This window comes from Engraulis encrasicolus, chromosome 22 (assembly GCF_034702125.1).
Source record: "Engraulis encrasicolus isolate BLACKSEA-1 chromosome 22, IST_EnEncr_1.0, whole genome shotgun sequence".
Classification (NCBI taxonomy): Eukaryota; Metazoa; Chordata; class Actinopteri; order Clupeiformes; family Engraulidae; genus Engraulis; species Engraulis encrasicolus.
In genome coordinates, this window is record NC_085878.1 from 45,399,988 (window position 1) to 45,425,254 (window position 25,267).

The 25,267-nt window shown below is 41.1% G+C and overlaps 4 protein-coding genes and 1 non-coding gene across 10 annotated transcripts in view; 1 reads left to right on the plus strand and 4 right to left on the minus strand.

Moving 5' to 3' along the window:
• si:ch211-203d1.3 (protein phosphatase Slingshot homolog 3) overlaps positions 1 to 7,683 on the plus strand; it is a 19,815-nt gene extending 12,132 nt beyond the window's left edge. For all 3 annotated transcript variants that reach the window (XM_063188023.1, XM_063188025.1, XM_063188024.1), the window contains exons 11-17: positions 142 to 188; positions 1,007 to 1,153; positions 1,695 to 1,895; positions 2,570 to 2,735; positions 3,548 to 3,649; positions 3,979 to 4,071; positions 4,292 to 7,683. In XM_063188023.1, coding sequence (XP_063044093.1) covers positions 142 to 188; positions 1,007 to 1,153; positions 1,695 to 1,895; positions 2,570 to 2,735; positions 3,548 to 3,649; positions 3,979 to 4,071; positions 4,292 to 4,540 — 1,005 coding nt within the window. In that variant the 3' untranslated portion in view covers positions 4,541 to 7,683. The remainder of the gene's footprint in view (positions 1 to 141; positions 189 to 1,006; positions 1,154 to 1,694; positions 1,896 to 2,569; positions 2,736 to 3,547; positions 3,650 to 3,978; positions 4,072 to 4,291) is intronic.
• A 1,009-nt stretch (positions 7,684 to 8,692) lies between these two features.
• Positions 8,693 to 11,622, minus strand: mrpl18 (mitochondrial ribosomal protein L18). Its single transcript, XM_063188026.1, has 4 exons — positions 11,296 to 11,622; positions 10,976 to 11,144; positions 10,314 to 10,548; positions 8,693 to 8,822 (listed from the first exon to the last, which is right to left on the minus strand). Exons 1-4 carry the CDS (start codon positions 11,402 to 11,404, stop codon positions 8,751 to 8,753), a joined length of 585 nt encoding a protein of 194 aa, XP_063044096.1. The 5' UTR covers positions 11,405 to 11,622; the 3' UTR covers positions 8,693 to 8,750.
• Positions 11,623 to 11,730: 108 nt separating this feature from the next.
• trnal-aag (transfer RNA leucine (anticodon AAG)) lies at positions 11,731 to 11,812 on the minus strand. Its single transcript has one exon. It is a non-coding gene; the product is annotated as a tRNA-Leu (tRNA).
• Positions 11,813 to 11,885: 73 nt separating this feature from the next.
• aurkb (aurora kinase B) lies at positions 11,886 to 17,858 on the minus strand. Of its 2 annotated transcripts, XM_063188028.1 has the most exons (9): positions 17,694 to 17,858; positions 17,279 to 17,317; positions 17,095 to 17,173; positions 16,945 to 16,972; positions 16,610 to 16,798; positions 16,069 to 16,207; positions 15,233 to 15,381; positions 13,829 to 14,003; positions 11,886 to 12,377 (listed from the first exon to the last, which is right to left on the minus strand). In XM_063188028.1, exons 1-9 carry the CDS (start codon positions 17,697 to 17,699, stop codon positions 12,195 to 12,197), a joined length of 987 nt encoding a protein of 328 aa, XP_063044098.1. In that variant the 5' UTR covers positions 17,700 to 17,858; the 3' UTR covers positions 11,886 to 12,194. The 2 variants fall into 2 exon arrangements, with proteins under 2 accessions (XP_063044098.1, XP_063044099.1); XM_063188029.1 differs by lacking the exon at positions 17,279 to 17,317 and having other exon boundaries at positions 17,694 to 17,837.
• A 681-nt stretch (positions 17,859 to 18,539) lies between these two features.
• On the minus strand, positions 18,540 to 23,171 carry tmem107 (transmembrane protein 107). Of its 3 annotated transcripts, XM_063189045.1 has the most exons (7): positions 22,766 to 23,167; positions 22,244 to 22,398; positions 21,477 to 21,544; positions 21,291 to 21,391; positions 20,355 to 20,451; positions 19,683 to 19,726; positions 18,540 to 18,961 (listed from the first exon to the last, which is right to left on the minus strand). In XM_063189045.1, exons 2-6 carry the CDS (start codon positions 22,328 to 22,330, stop codon positions 19,699 to 19,701), a joined length of 381 nt encoding a protein of 126 aa, XP_063045115.1. In that variant the 5' UTR covers positions 22,331 to 22,398; positions 22,766 to 23,167; the 3' UTR covers positions 18,540 to 18,961; positions 19,683 to 19,698. The 3 variants fall into 3 exon arrangements, with proteins under 3 accessions (XP_063045115.1, XP_063045114.1, XP_063045113.1); XM_063189044.1 differs by lacking the exon at positions 20,355 to 20,451 and having other exon boundaries at positions 19,683 to 19,779; positions 22,766 to 23,171; XM_063189043.1 differs by lacking the exon at positions 19,683 to 19,726 and having other exon boundaries at positions 22,766 to 23,164.
• Positions 23,172 to 25,267: the final 2,096 nt, after the last annotated feature.

Genomic DNA, 25,267 nt, shown 5'->3' on the forward strand with positions numbered 1-25,267 from the left:
GTGAATTAAAATGAGCATTCCCTCCTGCTTACACACACACACACACACACACGCACACACACACTAACAAAATAATTATTGTTGTTACATAGTACCTGAATTCAAAGGGCCTTTTTTCAGTGAGTCTTCTTCTCTCCCTAGGGCTCCGAGTGGAACGCAGCCAACTTTGAAGAGCTGCAGAAAAACAAGTAAGTTTAGACACCGAACAGCAGCTTTGTGTTCTTCGCCTTTGCTCCGAACACGGGATAAGAGCTCTTGTGTTTTGTGCCACAGCAGTAGTGTGAGACTGAAGAGAATTGTAGTCTGCAGAGGCTTCAGACTCAAGGAGTTTGAATCGCCATTCTAGGTTGCAGAGCATGATTAGACAACAATGCATTTAGTGTGGGGAAGTCGATTTGACACCACACAAGACACTTGTGCAAATAGGAAACACACCATTTAGAGAAGAGAAGTTAATTTGAGTAACACTCTGCACAATAACGCCAGAGATAAAACTAATTATGTGGTTCTAATGCCAAGTGGTTCTTTAGGAGCTACGTATTTAATACTCTTGTAGCAGTTTCTCAAGCAACTTCCATTGTTTCAAACACAGTACAATTCCAGGCAGCCAAGCTGGCTTGACTGGTTGCCTGTACAAAACAGAATTGTGGTTTGTCTTTTTTTATCTTCTTTTAGTTCGACTGATTCTATAGGCTGTTTACTGTGCTTCTTGCACTTGACCCCGACCGATATGCTAACGTAATGTTCATAGTTTTCAATGATAAAATAACTAAATATCATATTATCTTATACAAAAATGTTGAACTGAGATTATATAATGAAAGATAGAGAAATCTTGAACTGAGATTACATAATAAAAGATAAAGAAATCTAAGATATTATAATATTATTGAAGACATAACCAACATTATACAAGAATGTACTGTAAGTCTGTTTATAGGTTTGAATATTGTGTCGTAGATTAAAGAAATCTAAGCTAGAAAATGCTATGTGTTTGCTCCCATAGTATCGGCTACATCTTGAACGTCACCATGGAGATTGACAACTTCTTCCCAGGCTCCTTCTCCTATATGAACATCAGGGTGTATGACGTTGAGTCCACCGACCTGCTGCCTCATTGGAAGAACACCTACACCTTTATCAACTCTGTCAGGTCAGCTACGTCACAGACGCACACATGTACACAGCAGGGCAAGTAGGCTGTGCGTGTACAGGAGAGGCCGAAAACACCATAGTGAACAGGTCTTGTCTTACTAGTTGTTAGAACTGAATGGTAAACCATGACCTGTACAGTATGTGTTGCCCCTTTCTGACATTTCTGTCATTCCTCTCTGTCTTGCTGTTATTGAACACCAATTGCAAACATCAAAAATACAGTACCCGTTTCTTAGCCACTATTTACTGAAAAAGAGAAAAAAAATGTTTGCATCATTGTTAACATTGTTTACCACCTACATTGATTTGTGAGATTTTCATATGGCTTTCATTTGCAGTACCGTACATATAAAGAGTCACTGCTATTATAGATATTGACAAGTGACCAGAACAATGTGTCTAACGCTTCTCCACCACCACCAAAGTGTCACATGTGTTTCTTTTGCACTACTTCAGTATTTGCTACTGCTCTTTGCTATTATGCTATGAAGTCAGTTGAACCATACCATGTGTCTGTGTTTCTCTACCTCAACGGGCAGGCAAAGTGGTCAGGCGGTGCTGGTGCACTGCAAGATGGGCGTGTCGCGCTCGGCGTCGACGGTGGTGGCCTACCTGATGAAGCAGCAGGGCTGGAGCATGGAAGACTCTCTGGCCCACGTCCGGGAGCGCCGGCCCATCGTGCAGCCCAACGACGGCTTCATGCAGCAGCTCAACACCTACAGCGGCATCCTCAGCGCCAGGTGTGACCGGCATCTTGGCTATCCTATCGCACTTAATCATGGGAGTTTCTTCTCTGATTGTTCTGTCGCTACAGTAGCTAGATGTTCGCTAGGGTTAGAAAGCACCTACAGCTGATGAGGTTGGTGATTAACATCCTGTATCTGGATACTAGATGTATAAAAATGCAAATATCTTTTCAATTCCTGTCCAATTCAAGAAGCAGTTGTATTGGTCACAGTCACACACTTCTCTTGACTTGACAGTGCCCTATACCACGGCGTTATGGTTCATCCCTTTCCAATATCCTGCCCATTGTAATGGGGGCATGATTTGTTTACATTTAAAAAAAAATGTGTTACCATACTCCAAGTGTCCAAAAAGTTACAGTGAGAGGAAAAAGTTTGTAGACCCTTTGCAAGTTTTTACATTTCTGTTGAAATTGGTCATAAAAGATGATCTGGTCTGATCTTTCTGGAAATCACAAGAAGGAACCAACTGTATGCATTAGCGAATACCACTTAAACAAGTGCATTTAGCTTGTTGTTCCAGGTCTTGACTTGGTCTCGGCCTGTCTTGGTCTTGATGTTGGTATCTTGGGTCTTGGTAATGTTTTAGTCTCGGACTAAGTGGTCTTGACTACATCACAACTGTGTGCTGATGTGCGTGCTGTATATGTGTGGTTGTGCTGTTGTAGTAAGCAGCGCCACAGCAATCTCTGGAGACGAAAGTCAAGAGACTTCCGGCAGAAATCTGTGGACAGGCCCGACGAGGGAGAGGGGGAGAGTGAGGAAGAGACGGACGAGGATGATGAAGATGAAGAGGAAGACGAGCAGAGCCCAGATGAGGACAAAGATGAAGAAGTTAGTAACTGACTGAAAATACATCCATGGGAAAAAAACTTTGAATTGTGGTACAAAATCATATACAGTATTAGAAACCCCAACACGTATTTGCTTTGTTTGCAATGAAACAGTAGTTAAATGACAAATGGCTAATGGATAACTTAAGTCCATGACAAATCTACGTTACAGACCAACGATACTGCTAAGTGACACAACTTGAACTTTTTGGTTTATAGGTTAGAGGAAGTGAAAGCTCAACCTTACAATGGTCAAGTTGGCTCAGACAAACACACATCTCTCATTGTTATACATGGCTCAAATGTGTGACAAAACCAAGAACAAAATACCCGAAACAGAACTCGGACTACTATGATTTTTACGTCAAACACTTGCAAGCTTTACAAATCAAATCAAAACCGAAACAAAGCCAAACCAAAAGCTGAATCCAATCAAAATGGTCATTGTGCAGAATAGTGCTCACGGGTTAGGAGCAACTGAGAAAAGTCCAATATATAGAGGGAGGGGAATTGAGTGCAGGTAATCTCTCGCATGTGTCAGTTATCACACTTCACCACTGCGCTGGTAATCAGAGAGGGGGGGTCGTCACAATCATACAGTATACTTACATGAATTTATCTATATATCATCTATCCATCCCTCAAGATTTCCCCCTCAGCTTTGCAAATAATACTGTTACTCAAACCTCATGCCTCCATACTGTATGCTCCACTGAACTAGACAGTCGGTCTGGTGGATGAAATAGTCTTGAGAGAAATATACCCAGTGTCTAATTCTCACACTGTACTTTCACCCCGTCATATACTTTGCAGGTATTTGTGGACAATGCTCAAACAGCAAAGACGTTTCCAGATACCCCTACCCCTCTTGCAGTCACTTCCAATCCCTTGATAACTGTACAAGACAGCGACAAGGTAAGGAAGCCCTATTATCTTTCTTTAATCATGTTAGATACAGTTTGTTACTTGTATTCGGGGTCTTCAGAAGATTTCCACCCTTGATCGTTACATTTTGCATGACCCTCCCCGCGACGCTGTCAAAAAATCCCCTTGAGAAAAAAAAAGTATAAAAAAAGACGACCCTCCCCTATTGTCTTCCGGTGACCCCAAAAAATAAATAACGAACAGTCCCTTACACATTCTTTTGCTTTCATGTTACATCTTCTTTTGCTATGCAATTCCAAGTGGTTTATTTTTTATTTCCATCGCTCTGGATTGTTTTTTGCTGTCTTTCTCTACCTCAGGTGTCTCCTGCTGTGAACCGGAGTGGCCGGATGAACCTCTTCTCTCTCATGCAGTCCATCAGCGAACTGGATGACGAGGGCAGTGATAAGGAGGTAGGCAGCTGTAAAAGGTGTGTGTGAGAGAGACAAAGAGAGAGAACCATGTATGAGGTGTGCGTGTACATGTGTGTAAAAGACAGTGCCATGAATACCAGGGCCGTGGGAACATGAAAGAGGGAGGTGAAGGAGGTGGTAGGATGGAAAAACAACGACTACAGAGTTCCTAATAAACATGTTGCACATGATTGGCTCTGGTCTGTTCGTCCTATCACAGCTCTCCGCCATCCAGAGGAGGTCACCTGGACCGCGGAGGCGGAGCCACGGCCGAAGGTGCCTGACCCATCAGCAGGCCCTGGTGGACGTGTCCCCCGAGCCCAGGAGCCAATCAGGCACCAGCAAACAACAACAACAACAGGAAGGGGCTGGCTCTCACAAGACTGGGGCCAAGTGCCCGGAGAGCGGGGGAGAGAGCGCGGGTAAACAGGACAGCGCAGGAGACGGACAGAGTGAAAAGAGTGGCTGAAGACGAAAGACCACATGGGGGAACGAGAAAAGATGAAGTGAAGTACAAGATGAGGGACACTAAGGGGGTTACGGACGGGAGATGCGAGTCTTGCCATACTTCATTTGTTTTATTATCCAAAGAAATGTCTCTACATATTCATACCTATATTATATTATATCCCGTATTAGTATGATTTAATTTATTTAAAAACAAAACAAGACACTCTGCCACAAACAGTACTGGACATTGGGGTTTCAAATGGGGCTAAATGTGAAAATGATCAACCTTATTATGCATCAGTTACACTGGCGTCGCCATGCTCTCAGTTAATTTCTGGTTGTGCAGTAAAGTCCTAGACTATAACCGGAACTAGCAGACCACAATTTCTGAGATGGTACAAAATGATGGGCGTAGCATAATAAGGTGTATAGTCTGGTACTGCACTATTGACGAGGCTGGGGAAACAACGGTTAGTGTTTAAACCGGCTCAAACTGGTTAACTGTACACAGGGAAGTCGAAAAGTGGAGCAAAGGGGCTTATCTGCGCCGGGCCCAGGGGTTGGGGAGGGCTTTCAGCTAAAGCTGTACATGTACATAACAGATGGTGCAGTACCAGACCAACCAGCCAGGCAAAGATATTTTCTGCCGTTAGGTGGGTTCGTCTAGTTTCTAGTAGGCAAGGGTGAACTCACAGCGAATAAAACGCTACGTCCTTAGTTGAAGACATTCCACTACCAAGTTTCGGTGATCCGTTTGGGAGCCGAGTTTTTAGAGTGCAGTCCAAGATTTGGGTGTTTTAGTATACTGTGGGAGTAATTGGTTGAGGGAAGACCAATCTTAAATGTCAATGCATACCGGTCAGAATTCTGTCAAATGAATAAATGTGCAGAGTGGTGTATTCTCACTCGACAACATTTTTGGGATACAACTATGGTTGAGAAAGACCAAACATTAATTCAAACAAATAAGATATAAGATGGGGAAAACAAATCTAATAGAAATACATTTTTAGTGAGTTTCTAAAATAGACTTTGGACATACCTAACAGATTGCCTGCTGAACATATAGCCAGGCTTGTCTCCTGTCTACCTATCTACTCCTGTGCCTTAAAAGCAGGTTTGAGTATCACTTCCGTATTGATGGAACACAGCATTAGTATTATTCAAAGTCACGCACACTGTGCCTTTTGACTGGGCCATGACCTGCCTCCGCAGTACACACCCTTTGATCAGTCAGGCTGTGTAGTCGGTCATGAGCCAGGAAAAGGTTCCAGTAGCGTCACAGAGCCTGAACCCAGTGGTGGTGCAAAAGAGGGGTTGAGCAGGGCATTTGCCCCTGGACCCATTGCCATCCCATATTGGTGGTGGGGATCGTATTATGACCTTGACAGGCTGTATTTGGGGGCCCCATCACTGCTTCACCCTAGGGCCCTGAGTGCAATTGTTCTGCCACGGCCTGATCCTGAACTTTTGTGTTGTTAGTATTTCACTTGGGATTGAATGGATATGAGGTGTATTTTGAAATCTTATTTTATGTACTATGACAAGCATTTAACATTTCTTGTGATGGATTTTTCCCTTTTCCTTTCTGTACTCAGGTAATTTCATGCTCTTTTGTTTCCTGGTTCCCTATTCCATGCAGTTGACTTCTGTCAGAATGTGAATGCAGTATATTACCAGATTAAGTGGTTTTTGGGAGGTTTCTATTTCAAATATTTTACAGACATTTTTATTCGTTTATATAGTATTATTTTACCACACTCCACACAAACGATTAGAATGTCATTGGGTCATTTACTCATTTCCTCACATCCATTGCGAGTTTAAATGGCAATCTTAGCCAAGACTGTTTGGGTTCATGCTGGCAATGATCTTTTCTCCGTTGTCCACAACTGAAACACTTGTAAACTGGTAGGCTAACTGTTTATACCAGCAAACACAACAAAAGTTTGTAAAGGTCAATGACTAAAAGTAGAAAAGAAACGCTTGTTTGGATTTACATAGAATGCTGTATTTTTGTGAGATGAGAAGAAACACTTGTGAGCCATCTCACACTTTCCTTAAATTAGAGTCTGACGATAAAATAATTATTTGTTGAAACCTCTATAAGCTAACAACCGGACCAAATCAAGTATGTGCAGTTCAAGCCTGAGACACTTTTAAATTGTGCCAAACTTTTACTCTTGATGGATCTTTTTGTGTCCCCTCTGTGTGACTGTCACTACTGCATGCTTGAGCCTGTTAATTGCACCATAGTGCCTTATGAGAGTAGTCCTTCTACAGGCCTTTTTGCTTACTCTGTTCTTTACCACCCTGATTTCAAGGTAGAGTGTCATTTTTAGTCATTTATTTTCAAATTCTATGCTGCCCATTCACAAATCTTTTCACCGTGAATATCTACTGTGTAATAAACTAAATGTACAGGTCTGAATATGTCTAACTGGTGATTAAAAATGGTGGACATGGAGACAATCACCAATCAATGTATGAAAAGTGTTCTCAGTCATAACAAATACCTGGAAATTGATGGTGGTGGTAAAAATACATATAGACCAGAGGACACTTGCGAATGAGCAGCATACATTCTGGAAATATACAGCTAAAATGACAATACTGTACCACACTTTAAAAGCTCTCGTGTGAAAGAAGTCATCAGGTCAATTGTGCAGCTGGCAGCCCAGAGTGGTATTTTCAGAAGCCAGACAGACTTTCATGGATGTGTAAACATGACATTTTAACATAAACATTTTTACACGTGATGCAAATTATTGACTTGCACAGATATTGCCTTTCCCCGGACATTTGTCAGCAAGCTTGCTCCAAGGTTCTCTGCATGCTGTCAAGTGCAAGCGCAGTGGTTAAGAGAAAGTGGAAGTCCACATTTGAGTGCAAAATATGTGTTCATATTCTTGTTGTTTTGAGCAGACAGGTAGATAGTACTGCTTAACACTATGATCATTAAATATCCAGCACTGAACCATATTAAGATCCAAATGTTGTATGTCAACGTGGAAGTACTTCTTTTCTGAGAAGACTTTACATGATGCAAGAAAATAATGTGTATTCTCTCTTGTATGTCTATGCATGCATGACACGATAAGGAATCTATGGTGGCTTGTTTTGTTAGATGTGCACATTAAACATCACAATATGATTACCTCAGACTGTGAAATCCACTTATGGTTTCAACTGGTTTAATTTCGCTCCCATCTCCTGAAATGTCTAGACTCTACACTAGATCTGTATTTCCTCTCCCACCACTTAACGGAAGTTAAATGCTTAAAATACTTGTAATAAGAATATAAATGTCTAAATGTTAAATGCTTAAAAGCTTGAAATGCTGCGGCTAGAATTCTAACCAAACTAAAGAAGGGAGATCACATACTTCCAGTACTTAGGTCCTTGCACTGGCTCCCAGTGAGGTTTAGAACTAATTTTAAAACTCTGATTGTCTATAAATTAGTCAATGGCGCCATAGACCCTAAATATACTGCAGATAAGATAGAACAAGGACATCCTAAAAGATATCTTAGGTCCTCAGTCTCCACTACTGGCTGTGTCTACGGTAAGATACAAACCAGGTGAAAGCCATTACTGCTAAGGTTAGTTAACTACAGTCTTATTTGATTTTCTCCTCCTACTCATACACATTGAATGACAGATGTGTATGATAATGTGCAATAAAATACTATTGATATTTAATAAAACGAAGTGTATCAAGTTACTGATGAGCGTAGCCAAGTAAGAGAGTAGAGGTGCAAGCCTAAAGCAAGATGATTGTTAGCCCTTCTTACTGCATTGGGCTGTGACCATCCACTAACCACACTTCATCTGGCCACACTGCAGGGTGTCTTGTTTAATTGCTAAATAGAACATGCCTACATCAGAGCACCATTAACTAGGTTTTTGAAGTGCTGTGTTTTGTTTGCCAAAAACCATGAGATTAAGCCTAGCCGTAGCTGAAATGATACTCAAGACATCTGCTCAAAAATTTCTGCTCTACAGGCCTATAGGTTATTATATTGTTGTTATGTTGTAATCTACTGAAAAGCAGCGGAGTAATCTACCTGTTCTGACTGGAAAAAAAGGCTGGTTCCTTACAAGAAAGAAGCTGCAGATAATTATTCTATTATGAAATACTAAGAAAAAATCAATGTGATGCGTACACATATGCAGTTGGGAAAGTTTATTTTGGACCAGGAGAAAGAATGACAGGTGAAGGTAGAGATTCACTTATACTTCCGTCTGGGTTCACTTAGAGTGACTCCACCCTTCTTCAAAGATGTCCAAAACGTCAATGTCTGAGACAAAAAGAAAGAAAGAGAACATGTTTTTAAAATTAGCAATACAGACTTGACTGAAATAATTAACTGATCAAGCCAAGTCAATCAGGGCTGCATTTCCCAAAAACCCTTAAGTAGTCCTTAAGCCTAAGTAGGACTTATGTATGAGGGCCCCCACCCTAATAATAACAACAACAACAACAACAACAACAACAACAACAACAATAATAACAACTTGGTTTTATATAGCGCCTTTCAAGGAACCCAAGGTCGCTTTACATTGGGGGAAATATACCACTAAAATACCCTAGGCAATATACCACATCACTAAAAGTTTATGCATACAATCCTTTTATAGGCCTACATACAATATTTTTTCTTGCACAATGCAAATAAAATGGTTGCGCCAAGAACATTCACAAGGTAAAATAGTGTATATATACACTTTTAATGATAATGTGAGACCTATTTCTAATATATTGCCTAGGCGGCCCCTCATACAAGTTCTACTTAGTCTTAAGTACCACAAGATTTTTTGGGAAATGCAGCCCAGATCAATTATCTTAAGATTGTAACTCATCCAGGTCATCAAAAGAGTCTAGTTGTAAGCAGTTGGACAGTTGTGTGCTTGAAAGGTGTTTTGTTCCTTCATCTGTTCTGCACATGTACAAGTAAATGCTCGAAGCTAGTTTTCTAGACCCAGTAGCCATCATGATCAAAAAGGTGAAAGGAGGGATCTAGAAGAGTGAGCCCACTTGAAAGTTTCACAAAAGGTTGGGGGCCACCTCAAGACTGAATAAACAATAAAACTCAATAAATAGTCAACAGCAGTACATACGTACACACACATACACATACAAATACACACACGCACTCACGTACACTAACACACACTAACACACACACACACACACTATTGATTTTTAGAAGATGATTTCAAGGTCCAGTTGGAACACCTTCCCGAGCCCACAGTTTAAGAATGACTGGTCTGGAATATAACAAGAGATTTTCAGAGACCAAGATAAAGTGTACTACACTTCACAACTGCAACAAAACGGCTGTGACCTCTTTACCTCCATTAATTCTAAACCTTGCTAGTCTCCTAAAGGGGCATGGCAGGTATATGGTGGCAGTTTAGAACCTTGAATCAGATTTTAGACTTGGAAGTGGTGGAGGGTAACCTGGGAAATCCCATGCTGCTTTGCACAATCGTTCCAATGTGAAAGACACTTGTGATTAGGTCTGGTGTGTTCACGAGGCAAGGTGAAGGAAGGAGATTGTAGAAGCATAACTACTGTACTTGCTCTCCATTCTGCATTGACAATAACTGATGGATGAGAAACAAAACATCTTTCAAGCTCCAATTCCATTCAACAAATGTTTTTGGATAGTATTAAGACTTGTTGAGGCAGTCTGTGAGCCGTGTATCCTTGACAAGGACAAACATTTTGCAGATTGTGCTGTTCCACTGCATACACGTGTTAATCTTAAAGTTGGATTAGCACTTACCCCTTCACATCGGAATTTCCATGGGATCTCTCGGAAAACTATACGGGTGATGCCAGCCTCCCGACACCTCTGTGCCAGCACTTCGCCCACCACCTGGCAGGCGGCGACAGACCGTGTGGAGCCCAGTTCACGTTTAATTGCCCATTCCCGTGTGGAGCAAGTGATAACAGGGTCGATGGAGTCCTTTGAGTACACCTCGGCTGAAATGTGATGCTGCGTCCGATGAAAGTACAATCTGTGGACAGAGAACCATTGAAGGATGAGGTGCCATTCAAAATATGAAGACAGGCCTGCTGTAAACATTTAGACTAAAGACAAAATGTCAGTTGCTTATTCACTTGAATATGACCCAGGGGTACAGTGGGTGGGAGGGGCAGACTTTTTTGCCCCTCCAAAGATTCAAGGTGGCAGAGCAAAAACAGCCCAATAATAATAAAGATGTTGTTAGTCGTCTTCACTTTGCACACACATTGCAACATTCGACGACAACACACACACGCACACAAAGAGCTGTGGCTTAGAGAATGGAAATGCACAGTGAAGCACTAGCCTACTATAAAACCAGAGAATGATTTCCACCAATCAATAAACATGAGCACACCAAGACCCAGTAAACTACTGAATCTCTGTGCCTAGTTCACTAGTAGTGAATCACTACCTACCTGTGGTAGAACTCTCTTGAGGGCCATACTGTTGCCCAGCCTCTGTCCTTTATAGCTATAGCAATCTGTTCAAGATTTCGTGGATTTCGGTTGACGAATTCTTTGTTGACAGCCTCATTGTCGTCACATTCAGGTTGGACTTCGGCAGCTGCTTGTGACAAACTACGAACTAAAAGACAGTATGGGTTATACTTATATACATGGTAGCGTTTGCAAAAAAGGGGAAAAGGAAACCCTATGTTGGCTGGCGCACTACACTTCTCACATCATTAACATTAACCACTTTATCATCATTAACAGAAATTGTCCAAATAGAATACCTGAGTGACTCTGGCTTCGTAGAGTCGCTGCTACTCCCATGTGTTTGCATGGCTGAATTTGTCTGAATAATAGCCTTACGTTTCGGCTAACTTCGCAAATTATAGACATTTCTATTAACACACCTTGTACAAATACAACGTATAGGTCGCTTAAATGTCAGACACTACTCTTTGACAATAACCACCAGAAGACACAAACAAAATCACATCGTTGCCCTTGTGATTTTAGTTTCCGGGTCATGTAAACCAAGTTGCTTTACGTTTTTGGACAGCGCCCTCTGTCGACAATATCGATTTCAAGATTACACGTGTTATAGCTTGGTTTATGACACCACTCTTTCAACACAACTGATGAATTTTTGTATACCACCAGTTCCGAAATTTGTACTGTAGAATGCCCAGATATTCCACAATTACATGCACTCAAAAGGTTATTGGCAGCGGTGGGATTCGAACCCACGCCCCCGAAGAGACTGGAGCCTTAATCCAGCGCCTTAGACCGCTCGGCCACGCTACCATGTGACTTGCGAAGCAGATCATGTGACCAATACCCAGCCCTATGACAAATAATGGCAATTAACACAATACGATATTTTCGTTCATCAATTTTATTTTGAGTCTTAAAAAGTACAAGAAAATATTTACAAAAAGACAAACCCAGAGATTAACAGAATAAAATATATAAAAACCATTCCACATGGCAGTGTAAATAGAACTTTCTACAAAGAGTTCTACAAAAATAAAAGCAAAGGAAGAAAAATGAACCAAAACCCTCTCAGCCAAGTCATCAAAATGTTGTTGAGCCAGGAAAGTGTCCGCACTTCATATACAGTGAAGACACGCGAAATTCAACACAATACAAGATATTTACAGGAATAAACACCAGAAAACCTATCATTTTAGAGATCAGTTTCCACACGGGTTTTGCACGCAGGAGGTAGAACGCGTCTAGAGTTAGAACGCACCCAGGGATGGTCCATCACACTTTTGAGGGGCAGGCGCATCATCGGGCTATGACGAAGCAGCTTGGAGATCAGATCACGAGCCCCTTCCGACACCACTTTGGGAAACTGCAGGTCAACCTGAGAGAGCAATGGGGGGAAAACCTCTAGATTAGATCAATACATGTGCATAAGTCAGAGCTACACATGGATGTAGTGTTTGGTACATTTTAGGTGTCCCAGTCCCAGTCAGACTTTTTCCCTGACCATAAAAACAGTATTTCCATGACCTCCCACTAAAGCAGGGGTGGGTAACTCTTTTCATTCGAGGGGCCACTTCGAATTCCTCCAAGGGCCGTACTATGAACACAAACCAGGATTTCCCCCTGCACTTTAATGAAGGCAGCCACCTTTAAAACAGGCCCCACCCTCTGTAGGTCCACTGAATACAACTTAAATTGTATTGTAATTTGTAAGATTCCTTTACAAAATACTTCATATTTCATGTGAAGCTGCACAACATTAAAATTATATCGAGGGACGGATGAAACGACCTCAAGACATAGGTTACCCACCCCTGCACTAAAGGAAATGGCCAACAAACTGTTGCTTTTTTTTTTCAAAAAGAAAAGAAAGAAATCATTTAGCTCTAATGATCAACGCCCTCATTTATCAAGCAAAGTTCTTAGGCACAGACCTGTGTGGAAAGCGTGCATGCAATCATTCCTGAGCAAAGTGTGGGATTTATGAACGTGTACTACTTGAACGTAGAAATGTGTCTAAATCTATGCACACCTCAGACCGTTCGTGTGAGTGGAAGAAACATGGTATTGCAATGCAAATATTGACTGCGCCGTATATAGTTTGCTTTGAATTGCAATGGAGTATGACTATTTATTTGTCAGTGTTTTCGTCTGTGCGTCTCCTTCTTTTACTTGTATTGAAACACTCACTGCGTGTGCACAGTGATTTGGAAGGCATGAGATTTATCACACAGAAGTGTGCGCGTAGTAGTAGTCAATGCATGTTTGATGAATCCCAATTTTTCTGTACTTGCGACCATTCTATATTTCACTCATAGGACACAATTTATAAGGCATTCTACGAACTGATAAATGAGGTCCCAGGAATTCCAGGACTCGTTCCGGGAACCCTGCCTTAGCGACAGGTCTGTCAAATGATCATGTCATACTGCGGCGATAGAGAAGCAGGCGAAGGGAACTCCCACCATAATGCTGATGCAAGTGTACTTTTATTGCATATTAATAGAAATAATTAAAGAAATATGCAAATGTTTTAGTCACAGTCAGACAACCCTCAAGGGTTCCCACATATAGCCAGACCATTCTTGTACACCATTCTTGTACAGGATGGTTTGCCTGACCAAAATGTTTGTTAATTTCATTTGGCTAGCACTTTTGCTTTTGTCTTAATGCACAATCAAAGTAGACTACTGCATCAGCATTGCGGTGTTCAAGCGCTCTTCGTCTGCTCTTTGATTGGGACCTACGCATCCACCGGACACCAAGTCCTAAGATGCAATACCTCCTTTGGAAAGTATGCATACCGCGAAGATGAGAAACCTTGCAAACCTTTGTGATTCTTTTGTAAGTCTCAGAATGGCTGGCAGACTCAAACGGAGGATTCCCCACAAGGCACTCGTAGCACAGTACCCCGATACACCACAGGTCCACCTTCTCGTCGTGCGAATGTCCCTCCACCATCTCTGGCGGCAGATAGTCCAAAGTCCCACACATAGTCCGGCGCCTGAAATATGTGTAAGTTGAGCCAAATACAGTACACAAACTACAAAAAGGCATATAGTGAAACATTGTAAAAAAATAGTTACAGGGAATAAGCTGACAATAGCAGCTGCACTGCTTGAATTTTCATCTGATTTGGTAAGATAAATCAGCAATTTAATCAGTGAGCAGACGAAACACTGGAATCCAGACAAAATTCTTTTTAAAAGTATACCCATGGTCTTTTGGGCTTTTATAGGGGGGGGAGACCAGGTGTAGGACACAGACTGGCTACACTCCACTATCCAAATTCCCGTCCAACCCCTGTGCTTGTGGCCTTGTGACGTCATTGACAACAGAAGTAGAGATGCACCGGATCCAAGATCCGGTTCCGGATCCGGCAGGCTAATAGGGTTTTTTTTACAGGATCCGGATCCGGTTCCAGGATCCAGGATCCGGTAGCCGAGGCTTTTCAGTCAAAATAGTTTGAGCCAACGTGATAAAAAGGGCCCACGTGTGTGAGTAGGCTATGTGTTTCAACCCTTTCGTAGGACCTGGTATCCGGTTCCCGATCCGGCAGGATCTTAATCAGTGGATCCGGTATCCGGCAGGATCCTAAAAATCAGGATCCGGTGCATCTCTAAACAGAAGTTTTATTCAACATCTTAAACAAGCGCAATTCAAAGGTCATTTTCTCATACGGTATCCAATTGGGATGTTGAAGGGGGGAAAAGTCATCCCCCAAAAGTTGTTGTGCCTAGGCTGAGAGTGGGGAAACTCAATCATTTTCTCCATTGAGGCTGGGCGTCAGGAAAGCGTGAGTTCACAAGCACAAGTCGGGGGCGGAAGTTTGGATAATGGAATGAACCCATTAAGAAGGAAACCTGAACTGAGGAATCATGGAAATGAGATTGTCTGACATTGCAGAAAGATCCATTTTCAAACGCGGCACAAACATTAACTGCCAATTATCTTCCAGAATCACACAGACCAGGCTTCGCCCACAAACTCCTTTACTTTCTTGTTCTTACACCCTCATTCATGGCTTTAGAGTCCTTGAACATGGGGTTAGATACCTTGATCAAAGGATGGTACCCTGTGCCTAAATCAATTTGCTTTTGACAATCGCATCAGCTAAATAGAATATATGAAATAGCAAACAAACAAAAAAGTTACTCAGTGGTAGTAGTGCTGTGGCTAAGGTCCCAATCGCTGCCACAGCTTTCTGGAGATGCTGTAGGCAAAGTCACTTACCGCAATGAAGGTGCATGGACAGACCAGCCGAAGTCCGCTATCTTGAGCTCTCCTCTGAAGCCCAGGAGGAGGTTCTCTGGCTTGATGTCTCTGTGAATGACTTTCTTCTCATGACAGTACTGCAAGGCATCTGCCAGCTCCTCCATGAACTGTGTGAGATGGACAAAAAAAATAAAAAATAAATAAATAAATAATAATAAAAAAAAAAATCACTGAACACATTTCTTTATCATCCAGTCCTGGGGAGTGCTGTGCTGTATCACGTAGCATCCGCGTCCTTTCCCAGCCCTACCCAATATCTCTCCCTCTCTCCACTACTTTCCTACCATCCCGTTGCGATCCGATCATAATTGAGGCCCAGAAAAAGATGTATATATTAAAAAAATATTAATAATAAAAACCCCACTAAAACAAACCAAAAAAGGTTCCATTTGTACCAAATCCTGTTCCATCTTTGTGCAGATGGGTCCCTAGGACAATTCACTCCTTGCATTAAAGACTCATCATAGCTACATCATAGCATGGCTATGACATTAAGAGACTTAAGTGTCTGTGATTGTTGGCTCTCCAAGCCCCTAGCCTAGACTACAGTATTACCTGAAATCAGTAGTCTGTGGGGACACTGAGCAAAACTGAAAGTTTTGGGTTGAACGAATATTATGCCGCAAGGCTTTGTCCATCTCCCTGAGCAAGGTGTTTGTATGGAATCCTAATCTGGCTATGGTATGTGCAAACGTTATGATTCAAATGCCAAACACAGGTTATAAATGCCAAGCCGCTAAATATGATTGAAAACAATTTTGCTATGAGCAAACCAAACCAGCTCCCAAACTCACCGTGGCTGTACGCTGATCATCAAACCGTCCACACCGCTGCAGTTCCTTGTACATCTCCCCTCTTGGCGCATACTCGAGGATCAGAAACACCCGAGTAGAATCATGAAAGTAGTTGTAAAACTGGAGGATGTTGGGATGCCTGTTCATGGATAAAGACATTGTCATGACCCTAGTACAGTGGACAAATTTTTGGTTTGCTCCGTTCAAACTTCTGTTCATGACCATATTTTTAAAAAAGGGCCAGGGTACGCAATTTAAACCATCTTTTTAACACTCATAGTGACTGTACTTAATTCTAACCAATTTCACGGCATGTTATATTTCCTATAGTATTTCTATACATACAACTTAAAAATCCTTGTAATATCAAGAAATACAACAGTTATATGGAGTCTCATAGCACAATGTTATGAGAAGTGATAGCAGTATCAGCAGTTTTAGTGGCAACTAGTTAGTATCTTTGGTTTCCTGTGCATTTCCAATGGCACACACTCACTCACTCACACACGCACGCACGCACGCAGATACGCGCGGCACACACCTCAAGTGGGACTGGATCTCAATCTCTCTCCGAAGCTGGTGTTCCACTCCCTCCTTTTCCATCTGGGACTTGAAAAGAACTTTCAAAGCCACGATGACTTTTAACTTTTTCTCTCGAGCCAGATATACATTACCAAATTTCCCTTTACCAAGTGGACGACCAATATCAAAGTCTTTGATCGTTATCTTCCTGAAATAATAAAAAAAGAGAACCATGGGTTAGCCAAAACAAGTAGTCATGGTTACATTCAACCAGTATCACAAGGTATTGACTAGAGTCTAAAGTTATTTATTAATAAATAAATAAATAAATAAATAAATAAATAAGACACGTACTTTTTTGCAGAAGGCACTCTGCCAGGGCCTAGTGGGAGAGAGGAATCTGTTTTTAACAGGCGTAAACCTGATGGATGAAGTCGAAAGAACTGAACCAACGCCAGACACTTCATTATAGTAGTACACTGTAAGAAGTTTAAACATTATTACCTGTTATATTTTTAGCCGAGCTGCCCGCAGCTTGGCTAGAGGAAGCCATCTCCACACGCTGAGTAGCAACTTGGGCAACCTAAACATGGAAACATTTTGGAATAATCAAATACCTGCTATCCGGATGTGACACCTAGCTTATTGTTAAAATCTGAAAGGGTTGTGATTGTGAATATTAACATACCCGCCCTGCAAGATATGCAGGCTCACGATTTTCTTTATTCTATGACACATTAAACAAAAAGGGGGGAAAAACGATATTTAGCCATCTATGCCAGTGTTATAAAGTGAAGCAAGAGACAGTTAGCAAGGTTATGCACAACCATGCAATCAATGCCCGATGTTTAGCCACGAGCCGTTAACGTCACTCCGATCTCGCAAATGTCTAACTGGTAACTATAGTAATAACTGTATAGTATGATATCGTACGATGTATAAACAAAACAAAATACGTGCAACCTTAATTTTCGTGTCGTTGTTGTATTTCACGTCGACTACGTGTCGAGTGGATAAGCTAGTTGTCGCCAAGACAGAGACAAATGCCATTTAACACCGATCTATGATTGTAAGAATAAGGAGTCCAGTGTATTAAAACTTACCTGCATATTTCCAAATCCAAAATCAAATTAAGATTTAAAATACAGGGAGATTAAAACCCCAACGCGTGCAAGTTCTGCAACTACTGACTATTACGGTAGCAAAGCAAACGTCTGTGGTTTCCTGAATTCAACAGCACCGCCGGTTTTCAAATACAACAGTTGTCTTGACTGATTGGCCCAATGAGAACTACGAACTGTCCTTTGATTGGCCAGTTTCGGTGGGCCTCTGACGTTCTTTTGGTACGTAGAACTTCCGGGTCACAGCATTTTAAGAAAATAAGGGTCTCCTCCAAAAAAACATTATTATTATTATTATTATGGGTGTGTTGCTGTGAATACCTGTAGAGGTTCGAGCACAGCCCTTATAGACTCTAGTCTCTTACAAAATCTGTGGTTCGAGTAAGTCTGCATTATTAATTGGTATGGAGAGTTTCACTTCGTGTTTGTTTTGTTCAATTAAAATTATTGTGTGACTACCATCAGGAATACTTTATTGCATTTCCACACTGAAGGGGAAAATAACCTTTGTATTTTTAATATTGACTATAGTGTTACACTATTATTGTATTGTATAGTTACTATTACCTGTAATATTACCTGTATTACCTGTTTTTAACAATCACTGACTGACTAAATGCATCAAGCTAACATGAGATATTACATAGCCTCTTCCTATGGCCTGCTGTTAACCAGAATCAGAGTCAGATCTTTTCGAACATGACCTTCACACATTTCCAGAGAAGGGTAACCCTTTGAGCTCATTATGTTTTTTTGTGGGTAACCGATATAGGCCTAGTACAGACCCCTCAAGAAAGTTGGAGAAAATCACAATTATGTCCAGCAGCTTTTCATTAAAAGTGTTTATTGAAACATCAAAAGAAAGTTTTAAAAAAGGAAATCATTCTAGGCCTACATAAAATCACAAAAATACATTATTTTGTAAGGTACTAAAAAATTGCCAGTGTGAAAACTGACACACACACACACACACACACACACACACACACACACACACACACAGCAGTTGTCATGGCCCCTGTACACAGCCGCCATGGGCGCAGCCCCACATTGCTCCAGGGACTGTTAGTAAATGTAACAGTAACTGTAAGTGGGTTTAGATAAAATTGTTAGTTAAGTGTAATATTAATGTAAAAAAAAAAAAAAAAGCTGCTGATCAGCTTGTAGCTGTAACTGCTGTTCAGAGGGGCTTCTTCTTCAGACCAAACACCGCAATGAAGAGCACAAACTCCACAAGGGCTGGAAGCACACTGAAAATGACGGGAGAGAATGGGTAAGTGGGCATCCACGAAATTCAAAGTTGTAGAATGTTGCAATGACTGAAGTGTGTGCACAGGCAAAGACAACCATCAACGTTTTTAAATCATTATTGGGGTGTTTTTGCCCCTCCACCTTTATCTTTGGGGATTCAAAAAGTCTACTTCAGCGCCTATGCTGGTAACACAACTGTGCCCTTAACTTAAACAGACTAATTTAACATTTGGCATAATACTGGTGATGCGAATCACTTTACAGAAAGAACAAGTAAAACAGCACTGGGTCATCTTTCAGGACAATCTGTAAGACACATGGTGGTGCACAAACGTTTAACTTACCTACCTTTGAAATGATTGTAATATGGCTATTTCCTATTGTGTAGGTAACTGATGTGTACATTTGCATGGGCTTCTGAAGGGCCCCTGTGGGGTCTCTATATTGAAAAGTTCAGTCTGTGCTGCACTGTCTTGGTAATATGTTGGTTCGGTGGGGGGTGGTGAGAGTATTGTATGTTGTATTGATGTCGTTTACTCTTTTCATTCTAAAAATAAAAAAGTGAGTTCCAAAAAAAAAAAAAACATCTTCAGGTGTCATTACTAAAACCTACATCATGATTGTTACGAATACAATAACATTATCCAGTTCCCAGGCAAAGTAGGAGTAATTCAAACCTGTTATCTACCTTATGTCTTCTAATTGTACAGTAAAACAAACCTGCAAAATGCAAAAATCAACCAGTAGGTCCAACACTGCCACTTCTGGAAGACAAAGAAGGACAGGCAGATGGACGCGCTGCAGTGAGACGCCAGGGCTGATTGGGTGGTTAGGGAAACCAGCGGGTCAATATGCCACAGGTCTTGGAGCACATCAGGCCACTGGCACCCCAGATGGCCTGTTTTTGTTCCTGCTTTGTTTATTCTCTGTTGCTTGTTTATTTGCTTTTTTCCATTGTGTCTGTTGTACTAGCATCACTGTCACCATCACATCAACACAACAACACTTTACACAAATGAGCGCAGGTGCAACACACCTGATAATACCTGGTCAAAATTAAATTTGCAGATGATACAGATATAAGTTAATATATGTTTTGTGTTTCTGTTCAGTGGCCTGGTATTTTCCGTTTTCCGTCGCAAATAAAAAATAATCTTCACTAAATAATCAACATGGCCAGTAAGATTGCTTGCCAGCCACTAAATTGCATGGCCATAATTGTTGAAATAACAGGGCGTAAAGAAGGCACATACTATCTGTGAGGATATCATATTCATATGCAATCAATAACATATTAATAACACAGTATAGTATAGCACAGCCACAAGTAACACATCTGGGGTTAGGGTGACAGCAGGCCTGAGAAAAGGTCATTGCCTTGTCCTTACTGACCTGCAGAAGGCAAAGATCCACCAATAGATGTCATAGGTCCACTGCTCAAAGAGAAAAAAGATCAGGGATACTGATGCACTGGCGTGGCACCCGATGGCTAGTTGGGAGACAGGATGGACTGAGTCAGGGAACTCTGACAGAAAGGTTGTGCCTTTAAAGCTTATTCATCTTAATCATCACATTGATGTAGAACCTCTACACATTAGCAGTTCTTCAGCCATTTAAAAAAAAAAAGTCATCCTGATTTAATTTAGCAACCGAGAATTACAAAATGCGTCTTGTGCGAATATATTAGTGACATATTTCAGGGACATTAAGGTGTTCAACTGGGGTTTGAAGAGGCAAAAAATATCAAGTATCTGTTCAAGTCTGTGTTAAGTCACTGTTATGTTCTTTCTAAGACGTGGTAGAAAGACCGCAGCATGACATCATAGCCTTTCTCCCCCGATAATATGGACTCATACATGTAACAAAAATAACAATAATGATAATGACAATAATAATAATAATAATAATAATAATAATAATAATACAAAATATAATAATAATACCGATGCAGATTACAGTTACAGTGGTTAAGCACCTTAAATGGTGTAAAATTTGTGAAAAAAGCCCATTGGGAAACTCTCCAACTCCCATTGTCATTGTGACACAGCACTCCACAGCACACAAGTGAACACTGCACACTGCACACAACGAAATTGCATTTATGCCTCACCCGTGCAAGGGGGCAGCCCTCAGTGGCGCCCCATGGGGAGCAGTGCAGTGGGACGGTACCATGCTCAGGGTACCTAAGTCATGGAGGAGGATGGGGGAGAGCACTGGTTGATTACTCCCCCCACCAACCTGGCAGGTCGGGGGTCGAACCGGCAACCTCTGGGATGCAAGTCTGACACCCTACCGCTCACCCATGACTAATGCGCTGCAGAAGGATACACAGGAGGCCTTGGCTGCTGTTAAACATGGACACGCCGGAGAAGAATCCAGCCAGCTCGACAAAGAACAGGCCAATTGTGACAGACAACGCTATCACCAACCTGCGAATACAATAAATGGATGAATTACTGGTAATGAATGAATCTCTGAAATGAATCAGTCCGAGTCCAAGTTACTCTGGCTCACCTCAAGTCCTGCTCATTATACTCCTCTTCTGTGAACTCCAAGGGCAGACTGGCCTTCACATTATTTTCCTGTCAGAACCAAAAAAGAAAATGCTGCACTTATTTTATTAATCACACAGAAACCCACAGTATACCATTTCATTGCCTTATATGACAATGACAGTAAACTTCTTAAACATGAATTTATCATGCAGTATTTTGATGTATCCAGTGCAAGATTGGGGACCCTATTGAAAACGGGATGTCAGAATCTCAAGAGGCATTCCCTATATGCAAATAAATAAATAAACAAACAATCGCAGACCATTTTAAGGTGTTGACTTAACCAATACTTTTATTAACAATAGTGCATTAATTGACCTACTTTGTAGTAATTGTGTTAGAAGGACACTCGCCTGATAAAGCAAGCCTATTTCCCTCATGTTAAATGTAAAACTATTTTGTTATCATGATTTGATGCCTAGAAAAAGATGATTTCATGGTAAAATTATTGTTCAATATATGACAGTCAAAGGAAATAAAGAGCATGTCTTGCTAGCAAGAAGACAAACTTCTTAACTTAGGAGAACATAGCATAGTGCTTTGTAGTAGCTCGAGTCATAGCAGCGTTGTATTACAGTAGGGCTGTGCTGTCTGGCTGATGGTCACAGTCATCATAGCCGTTTATAGAGATATATATATAGGCATGACAGCGCCACCTGGTGTCAAAACAAAGAATGACAACACTGTTGTCATCAATCAAGATGGCAAATAAAACAGAACGCTTACCCTTGACCAAAAAATTGTAATAACAATGACGAGATGAGCTGTTAGAGTGAGGAACCGCGCGGGAACAAGGCTGCTGATCACCGACATGTCGCTGGCCTCAAAGAAGGTTGTATCAGCCTCACCAGAAAGATATCAAGACATAACTCCTGCAATACCTAAACAAATATGTAGGGAAGTTAGGAGCATGTGTGCTTATCGTGTTGTTTATTTTCTAAAAGTGCATTGAGCTACTAGGCAGGGCTCCCTTTGACATTTTAGCTATCAAAGTTCTTCGGTAGCCATTGACATAGTTTTACAAGCACTCCATTCACACTGATACTTCATCTGCCACACTGGCACAGGCTACATACCAGGGCACTTGCATTATATTTGACTGACAAACGTGGGATTACGCGGTTGAAAATACATTTGCGTAATAAATACTGAAATGCATGGAGGCGTCAGTCCATTTAGTGGAGTACACTAGGCAGTACACGATTAAGTTACTGACTTACAGAGAGGGGGATAATCAAGAACCCTCACCTTTTGCTACGATGATACGATGTAACGCGTCAGTCAACTACTACCACACTTTGTGTAAACCGGCTTGCAATGGGAGATAAAAATAAAAAGGTTAATGGTCCATTCAAATAATCTAAAAGACTGTTATCCGTCTGTTTGCAACTAGATGGTAGTACGCCAAGAGGAATATCCATACAGAGAGAGAGAGACGCGTTGCTAAGAAGCTGCCACTGATACCCGTTTGAACGTCGTCTTCAAAATAAAAGTCGCCTACAAATGATCAGAGCCGTATTATATCTCTATAAACGGCTCTGCAAATGATGACGATTCAAATTATGGCTGGCTATAACGGTGTACTGTCGAAAGAAGGTCCATTCGAAGCCTTTTTCTTCACACATTCCATGAAGCCAGGCTGAGACGATATTTGTTACCAGAAGAATTTTGATGATGACTTCCCCGCCTGATCTTTTTCTTTTCACCTCAGGGAGGCGCTACAGGTGCGTAAACCGCTGTGGCCCAAGCCCAAGGCGCAAACTTTACCATAATATAGGGCCCCCATAACCAACAGGGTTGGAAAGTAACTAATTACATGTAGGCCGACTCAAATTACTGTAATTAAGTAATTTGATCAGTAACTTGTAATTTTTAAGTAGTTTTTAAAATGTGTAATTTTACTCTTACTCAAATTACATTTTGGCCCAAGTAGTTTTACTTAATTACATTTGAACCTGCCTGAGTACTGAGTAAATTCTGATAGGTAAATGAAATTTAAGGAAAACATCTGCCAGAAATGAAGGAACCTGTGCGTATTTATCATTTCACATACAAATGATCTATTTTGAAATAATCCATTGCATGATTATCCAGCGCCCATCGGTATCATGTCACTGGTTTGACAGCCCAATAGGCTAGTCGGCAATGGGCAGACCCTGGGCCTGCTTATTATTTTGATTCTGCTCAAAATTCCATGACCAAGTCATTCTGTCAAACATGGGTATTTGAAGTTCATATCCGTCTCATTTTTGAAGACAATAAAAGTTTAGTATTTAAACTTCCCCACTGCAAAATAAGCCAGAGGCAAGAGTGACCTGATTGATCGTTTCTACCATAACGAGGCATTTGATACACGTAGATGCAGGTTGAAGGCCCTCTGAGAATACGGTGCTCAGGGCCAGGTCAACGCTTGCAGGGGTTTGTAGTCACGATAGCCAGGTTATTGGAATTTCTCGATAGAAAAGCTAATTAAAAGCAACTAAGTAACTTTTACTCAAATTACATTTTAAAAGAAGTAATTTTGTACTTTTACTCGAGTAGATTTTCAAAGAGGTAGGCTAATTTTACTTTACTCTGAGTAGATTTCAAAACAAGTAGGCCTAGGCCTAATGATACTTTTACTCAATTACATTTTTCTGTACTCTTTCCACCTCTGATAACCAAGGCCCTCCTTCAAGGACAACTGCACTATTTTGAACATTAAGCCCCTTTTCCAAGTTGTCTGCAATGTTTTAGAACCCCATTCATCGTTTTTTATGAGTTCTGCTGTCTCCATTAATTGGCTGATTTAGATTTTGGCTTTACAACGGCATAGGCCTACAACCTTGAACATTGAAATTTTGTTCTTAACGTGGCCTATAGGTGGTTAGGGGTGTCCAACCACATTCCCTAACAAGTTTGAAGGCAGAAAAAAAAAACTTTTGTCATTTTTTATTAGGGTCCGTGTATCATCCGATCATTTAAAGGGACATTGTGTGAGATTTTTTGTTGTTTATTTCCAGAATTCATGATACCCATTCACTAATGTTACCTTTTTCATGAATACTTACCACCACCATCAAATTCTCAGTATTCATTTTGACTGGAAAAATTGCACTCTTCATACAGGAAAAGGGGGATCTTCTCCATGGTCCGCCATTTTGAATTTCCAAAAATAGCCATTTTTAGCTGCAAAAATGACTGTACTTGGACCATACTAGAACATATTTGTTTATTACTTAGTAAACTTTCATGTAAAGATCAAATTTAGCAATAGGCAGCCCAGTTTCAATGAGCAGCATAGTTGCAGTAGGCTACCTTTTTTGACCATTTCCTTCACAGTGTCCCTTTAACTATTCCATTCAATCTGGCAAACGGAAAACGAAATAACGACTCCATATTTTGTTTTCCCGTTTTTCTATATGGCCAAAAAATGGGGAGTTGTGTTGATGTTCCTCTTCCCAACTCAAAACAGAGCAAGTAATAAACGAGAAAACCAAAACGAAATAACAACTCTAATTTACGATTATTGGTCCCATTTCCCCCGGTGCTTTTCTGCTCGCCCAAGTAGGCCTAAAGGCCCATTTATACCCTACGGTAATTACGGAAACGGACGCTTTCACCCAGTTCCGGGGGTCTTTTCATCCGTCAGTTTGTCCGTTGGTCGAGTGCTTAGCAATCCGGTGACTACGGGTGAAACGGAGCAATACCAGAGGAATCCGTGGGTGGCAGTATAGTGAAAAAGACACCAATTTACAAAACTCAACGAAG